Below are 7,259 nucleotides of genomic sequence, written 5' to 3'. Positions count from 1 at the left end.
GTTCATACACTAATGCCAAGTTGTCATAACTTGTTGCTAAAGCGGCATGATCTTCGCCAAAAATTTTTTTGCTAATTATCAGTGCTTTTTCGTGAAGTTCTTTGGCTTGATTGTATTCTCCCAGGCGTTCATACACTAATGCCAAGTTGTTGTAACTTGTTGCTACATCTGCATGATCTTCACCAAAAATCTTTTTGTTAATTATCAGTGCTTTTTCGTGAAGTTCTTTTGCTTGATTGTATTCTCCCAGGCGTTCATACACTAATGCCAAGTTGTCATAACTTGTTGCTAAAGCGGCATGATCTTCACCAAAAATTTTTTTGCTAATTATCAGTGCTTTTTCGTGAAGTTCTTTGGCTTGATCGTATTCTCCCAGGGTGTTGCACACAAATGCCAAGTTGTTATAACTTGTTGCTACAGCGGCATGATCTTCACCAAAAATCTTTTTGTAAATAGTCAGTGCTTTTTCGTGAAGTTCTTTGGCTTGATTGTATTCTCCCAGGCGTTCATACACTAATGCCAAGTTGTTGTAACTTGTTGCTACAGCGGCATGATCTTTACCAAAAATCTTTTTGTAAATAGTCAGTGCTTTTTCGTGAAGTTCTTTGGCTTGATTGTATTCTCCCAGGCGTTCATACACTACTGCCAAGTTGTTGTAACTTGTTGCTACATCGGCATGATCTTCACGAAAAATCTTTTTGCGAATTATCAGTGCTTTTTCGTGAAGTTCTTTGGCTTGATTGTATTCTCCCAGGCGTTTGTACACTAATGCCAAGTTGTTATAACTTGTTGCTACAGCGGCATGATCTTCACCAAAAATCTTTTTGTAAATAGTCAGTGCTTTTTCGTGAAGTTCTTTGGCTTGATTGTATTCTTCCAGGCGTTCATACACTAATGCCAAGTTGTTGTAACTTGTTGCTACAGCGGCATGATCTTTACCAAAAATCTTTTTGTAAATAGTCAGTGCTTTTTCGTGAAGTTCTTTGGCTTGATTGTATTCTCCCAGGCGTTCATACACTACTGCCAAGTTGTTGTAACTTGTTGCTACATCGGCATGATCTTCACGAAAAATCTTTTTGCGAATTATCAGTGCTTTTCCGTGAAGTTCTTTGGCTTGATTGTATTCTCCCAGGCGTTTGTACACTAATGCCAAGTTGTTATAACTTGTTGCTACAGCGGCATGATCTTCACCAAAAATCTTTTTGTAAATAGTCAGTGCTTTTTCGTGAAGTTCTTTGGCTTGATTGTATTCTCCCAGGCGTTCGTACACTAATGCCAAGTTGTTGTAACTTGTTGCTACATCGGCATGATCTTCACCAAAAATCTTTTTGCGAATTATCAGTGCTTTTTCGTGAAGTTCTTTTGCTTGATTGTATTCTCCCAGGCTGTGATACACTTCGCCAGTCACATTCAGAACCCTCCCTTTACGAGCAAACGCACCCGTTGAAGTATCGTCTAAGTTCCGCAGTAGATCATATGCTAAGTTGACCACAATTTTCGCAAAGAAGAAATAGCAGCTTTTTTGACAGAGCTTGGCGAGATTATGAAGCCAATCAATAACTGTATACAAATCTATGAAGAGCGCAAACCTTTCTGAAAAAGTGCTTTCATCTGAAGTAAACTCTAACGTCATCTGCTTAAGTAAAGATTCACAGTGGGGCCTCAATTTTTTACAAAACGCATAATTCTCGAAATTTTCTTCAAGTTGGGAGTTGAAAATCTTTACCGCTTCTGCCATGGTGTGATCACTCTCCCGGCATGATTTCATGTTAGCTATCTCGCCTCGTTTCAAAGCGTCATGCACAATTTTGTGTAAACGTAAATAAGTTCGTTCACCCCCTTCTTCGGAATGAACAAGACTTAAAGAGTACCTTACAATGTTTGCCTTTATTAAAACCTCTGGATGGTCCTTTACTTGGGCTTTGACGAACTTTAAAACAGTTTCGAGTGGTAGGTCGTTGTTAGCGCAGAGCGAAAGGAAAGAATATGTATGAAGAAGAACCTCGTCTGTTTCAACAGCTCTTTGGATAGCCATTTCTACTGCGGCCATTGTTGTTTTAGCGTAGGCTGAACTCTCATTAGCAAGGACAGTTTCGGCCGATTTTCGCTGGCTGTATGTTGATATGTCTTGAAGGTATGCTTTCCAGTTATAATTTGAAGACCCACTGGTCACAACAGTTTGCACGAAATAAGCAGCAGCAGCTAAGGCCAGTGGCTGAAAATCGAGAAGTTCAGCGACATTTTCTGCTTGTACTCGCTCGGAAATTCGCGATACTGTTTCCAGCAATTCCACTGCCTCGTCCCGCCTCATTCCTTTGCTTAACGATTCATGATACGTGTGAGGAGCGTTTTGAGGAATTGTACCACTATCTTGAGTGGTAATCAGCACTTGCCCATGGCCCCATTCTTTACTGCCAGTTTGAGGAAGCAAGTCGCGGACTAAGCGTAAATCAATCACATTGTCTGCTATTATCAACCATCTGGTAAACTTGCTTGTCTTTGGCAAAATCAAGCGATGGAGCTGTTTAATTGCTTCAATAGGTTTCTGTTCTTTTATAGATTCTAAGCCTTTCAACGCGTATTCAGTTATCCCTAAGTGTCTCCCAAGGGTGAGGTAAGAGTCAGCAAGTTTGTCAATGCTTTCTGTGTTCAGTGTCGCCAGAAAGATAAGATCATTGTTTTGTTTAGAAAAGAACTGTTGTCCGATTTCCCGGGCAAGTTGGCTCTTGCCACATCCTGGATTTCCTGACAAATACACTGTACTGACTGCCCCGCTTGAACTTTTGTAAAGTTCCTGCATTTCGTTAGTGATTCTTTCAATATCATGCGAGCGCCTGATAGTATCGTGTGGTGGGCACGATGCGAGAATGCAAAATGGCTGAAGTTCAATATTTATTTCCTGTGTGAGAGAAACCAGGGCAGCTGCGGTACTTTGAAGAGTACTTTTTGTCTGATCTAACTCGGCTTGGAGATCACGAACTTGCTTCCTTATTTTTTCCACTTCCTTCGTCGGAAAGGTCTTCTGGTTCTTTATTTCTTGAATCTCAGTTATAGCCAGACCCAGGGATGTAAAAGCGTTCAACACTCTTTCTACAGAAGCTTGGAAGTCGGCATCCGTCAACTTAGCCTCGGTGATATGGGTGATCTCGTTTCGCACCTGACGAATATCATCGACCTCTTTACGGACAACTGGGCTTAAGGTGTTACCAATGCTGTCCGAGTACAGAATGGCAAAAAACAAACAGGTACAGTCCCACTCTGCCATGTCACCATTGTAGACTATTGCCAGAGTTCGGGCGTTTTTCTTGCGACTTGCTTTAGATTCTTTGTTGTAAAAATCATGTCCATTTTGTGCCGTGTCTTTCCATTCTCCAGTTAACGTTGCTTTATAAAGGAAATCCCATTCGTTTTTGAAAATGTACCGCAGTCGCACTGGAACCAAATCAAATGCTATGTAGCAGAGTCTGAAGTAGTTTAATTGCTCTTGCGAGTATTCCATCACCAACTTATAGTCCTAGTAAGAGATATTGCCTATTAGCTTATTTTCTCGTCAGGCCAAACCAAAGATTAATACTTACTTATCATTCTGAAAATTGCAAGAATCTCCGCTGATTATGTAACACAGTTATTCAATAAAATGATTATGAAAAGCAAGCCGTAACTAATGATAAACTAAGTTTAATACGGGACGCTAGGTAAGTAGCTGTAGTTTTGCGCTGATAGATAAACGACTGCGTCTGGGCTTCAAACACAACTTGCTTTCCATGGACCTGGCTCAATCAGCAATGTGTTTCTACGACAGTACCAATAATGATCTAATAGACGCCAGGTTCTTTTATTTAATTTTAAGGGTCAAGAGGTGGGGGGTGGTGGGGGGTGGTGGGAGGAGGGGTGGACGGTGGTGGAGGTAGGGAGCATGTGTAAATGGGTGGCGTTTATTCTGATAACTGTAAAAACCTCAACACAACTAATATGCTTCAAGAACTAATTACTTTGCTATCAAGGTCGAACCTGCCCGACGAAAAATACTGATGTATTGAGCACATCAAGAATATCAAAGAGCACTTTCCTTACTTTGAACTTGGCGTTGAAGAAGATGTAATGTACAAACCATTGTCAATCAAGCAATAAACCAAATACCAGTGAATTGAAAGATTTTGCTATATTTCGCTATTCCCGAGAATTGTGGAGTAATGGTCATGAGAGGGCATTTTTCAGACAGGAGGCGTTTAATAGTGAGGGGCGTCTATTACAAACATTACGTGGAAAGTCGTTTAATTTAAGACAAGAGCCGGGCCTTCATTTGTATTTGAAAAGGGGCTTCTACTAGATCATGTATTTCATTCGATGTTAGTTTCTCCATTCTCAAACACATTAATGACGATTATTTTGATCAGTGCACAAATTTTAAGAGTTCTTGGCCTTTTCGAACAGTGCTTCGTTTGGATGACAAGTTGAGGGTAACAGATATCCTAGAAGAATGTAAAAGTAGAGTAGAAGAAGGATGCGATAAGAAGCAGGAAAGAGATTAAACATGTTTGTCTAGAAGTGCGCTCTTTTCGATATGCAAGCTCTGTGGACTCCAGAGCTCTTTTCTTTGCGCGGCTGAAAAAAAAAAGGCTCTCGAGTCGAGATTGGTGGGAAGGGGGACGACGGGTAGCACCACCGTCCAATAGACAGGTTTAGAGTGCGGGGGGAGATGACAATCACATAGCAAAAGAGAACAAAGCGGGTTATACAAAGTTCTCTGCAAATTCATTGATTTTCTTGCCACTGAGATTGGTCTTAAAAACGGTACACGAAAATTTCTCTTAGCAGTTTAACCCTTTCACTCCTAGACTGAGTACCCGTGGACCCTGTAATTGTATGCCCACGCCCCCCCCCCGGCCCCGGAGGGGAAGTTACTTCCTATAATAGCCTATACGGGGAGGCTCCTCCCCAAAGGGTTACCTTTTTCAGCTTTCAGGTAAATGAAATGTTAGGGAGTTCACTTGTTGAAGTATATGAATGTGTAGGGAAATATGTCATTTCATCGGTAAAAAGGCTCAAAAGGGCGAACAGGTGCATTTTAAGGCAGTGAAAAAGTTGAGGAAACGTTCTGGTTTTGTGATTTATTCATGATATTTTAAAGAAAGTGCATTTACAGTTGTTGAAAGGGATGCAAAGTTCTATACTTGGTGTGTGAAAGGGGTATCATTTATCAATAGAAGGTATACGAAAGGGGGGACTTTTCTGTCAAAAACGGTATATAAAAGGGTAATTAAGGGGTCGAACCTCGGGGTGGAGCCTCCCCGCATACCATTTTCGTTGTACCCCCCGAAACGTTGTGAACTCGTGACGAAGCCCAAAGAACGCGCGTCTGCGTGGGAGGCCTAACGTGCCTTATTATAGAAATTAACGCTCTATGAAATTAAGGTATTGGAAATTAATGCGACTTAAATTAACGCGAATTTAATGGAAAACGACTTTCGAATAAAGAAAATTAACGTGAAAGGGGATGTAGAATTTCATAATAAAGGAAATTAACGCGATTAAGACACAGTTGGTGATGACAACTGGAACAAATTTATTTCAACACTGAATGCAAAAACATTCAAAACTGCACAAAACTGAGCTGACATCACTTCTGACAGCGACAACGATGAAGATGAACTCGTAATACTGTAAACCTTCGCCTTAGCTTTTGTGAAAGATGAAAATTAAAGGGTATATGAAAAGAAAGAAAGCTTGTAGTTAATGTTTTTTAGGTGTCAAGAATATCTGGACAGGTTCCAAAATTGGGGTTAAAATACTGGATATTAGGAGCGCGGAAATTAACGCTGCATTTTATTAACGTCGAGGAAATTAATGCTCAACAAATTTAACGCGACTTAAATTAACGTTAAAATTCGCGTTAATTTCATGGAGTGTTAATTTCCTATAATAAAGTATTTCCGGTCGTCGCCTTGCTTCACTATCTGATCACCGAAAAAGTAACGAGAGACAACCGGAAGTACGTCTGTGTTCAAAGTCTAGTTCAAATGAAACCTCTCCCTCTTTGGCCGTCTTTTTTCGGAGAATTTTTACCTCTTAGGACTTTACCAAAAAAAATGTTTGTGTTTTTGTGAATTTTTAAGTTGGGCACTGTTAGGATTGATAAGGTTTTACTTTTGCGCAGAAAGCGATGAATCCCCGCTATGAATGATGACCCAGACATTAAAGGACACAAATCATTTGCAAATGAACATTCGTTTGATGTTTGATTCCTGTTTCAAATATGAAACACTCATTCGTTTTGACTTTGGACAACGAATGACCCACCGTGATCGGCGTATTATTCAGGCCAAGGGATCAGTGCTAACAACCCCTTTAATGAGCGTATTTTTAACGAAATAGCGACCATGATCGCGCGGAAACGTACAAGGAAGTGTACTCGCAAATGTAAATATTTCTGATCCTTACGCGAAAATAATAAAGGTTTCGAAGAACCAGATGGTGATAACAAGTAAACTCTTTTCATCACAGCAAATTCTACACCATGCACCCAACGTGTACTCAAGACAGTGACGATAGTTCTGTATGCCGAGGCCATCAAATTCTTTAAACGGTAATGTGTGGTGTACGAGTGGAACTTCGACAAAATAATTATCCTAAATTTTATTTTATCTGTGGGTATGTTAAGCTGAATAACCAATGCAAAATTACTCACCTTACCCAAAATTGATCCAAGGAACTTCGATTTAATAAAACGTAAGGTAGCACGATGAAGAAGAGAAATTGATTGTCGAAAGCGGAACTGCTCGACATAATATTGGCGTCTGACTAAGACAGATCACGTGAATGTCGTTATGGTCGAGCTATTTTCACAGTCACGCTATTTTCCAAAGTCACGCTATTCAAAGAAAATGAGGGCCCGTAAAGGCGCGGCGGGAGGGGAACCTCATCTGAAAACGAAGGATATGCTGGTCGGAAAATTAGAATCAAACCCCTAATGCGACGGAGACCGGCTTAGGATTTATTTGACCCCCAAAGGATCGATTCTGTAAACCTAAAACTTTTAAACTTGCTTAAGATTATAGCTTTGAAACCATACAGTTCTCTATACTTAAACACATTTTGTAATGTTTTATTTAGAGCGATTATGCGTGCAAGTGGATAATGTCATCAATTCTAAATTCTTTCATGTCACGCGAAGTGGTCGCGAATTATATAAAGTTACATCATACTTCCGTAAACAAAAATAATGTACAGTTCAATTAAAATTTCCCGAAAATTAAAGT

General features: G+C 40.1%; 1 protein-coding gene across 1 annotated transcript in view; it reads right to left on the bottom strand.

The window, feature by feature from the left end:
* The window catches only part of LOC140941868 (uncharacterized), a 13,209-nt gene extending 6,357 nt beyond the window's left edge, over positions 1 to 6,852 (bottom strand). The window contains exons 1-2 of the mRNA XM_073390876.1: positions 6,694 to 6,852; positions 1,039 to 3,514 (exon numbers count right to left, since the gene is read on the bottom strand). Coding sequence (XP_073246977.1) covers positions 1,039 to 3,514; positions 6,694 to 6,786 — 2,569 coding nt within the window. The 5' untranslated portion in view covers positions 6,787 to 6,852. The remainder of the gene's footprint in view (positions 1 to 1,038; positions 3,515 to 6,693) is intronic.
* Between the last annotated feature and the right edge of the window lie 407 nt (positions 6,853 to 7,259).

Source organism: Porites lutea, chromosome 6 (assembly GCF_958299795.1).
Source record: "Porites lutea chromosome 6, jaPorLute2.1, whole genome shotgun sequence".
NCBI lineage: Eukaryota > Metazoa > Cnidaria > Anthozoa > Scleractinia > Poritidae > Porites > Porites lutea.
The sequence above is the reverse complement of the archived record's forward strand: the minus strand, read 5'-3'. Positions and strand labels throughout refer to the sequence as shown.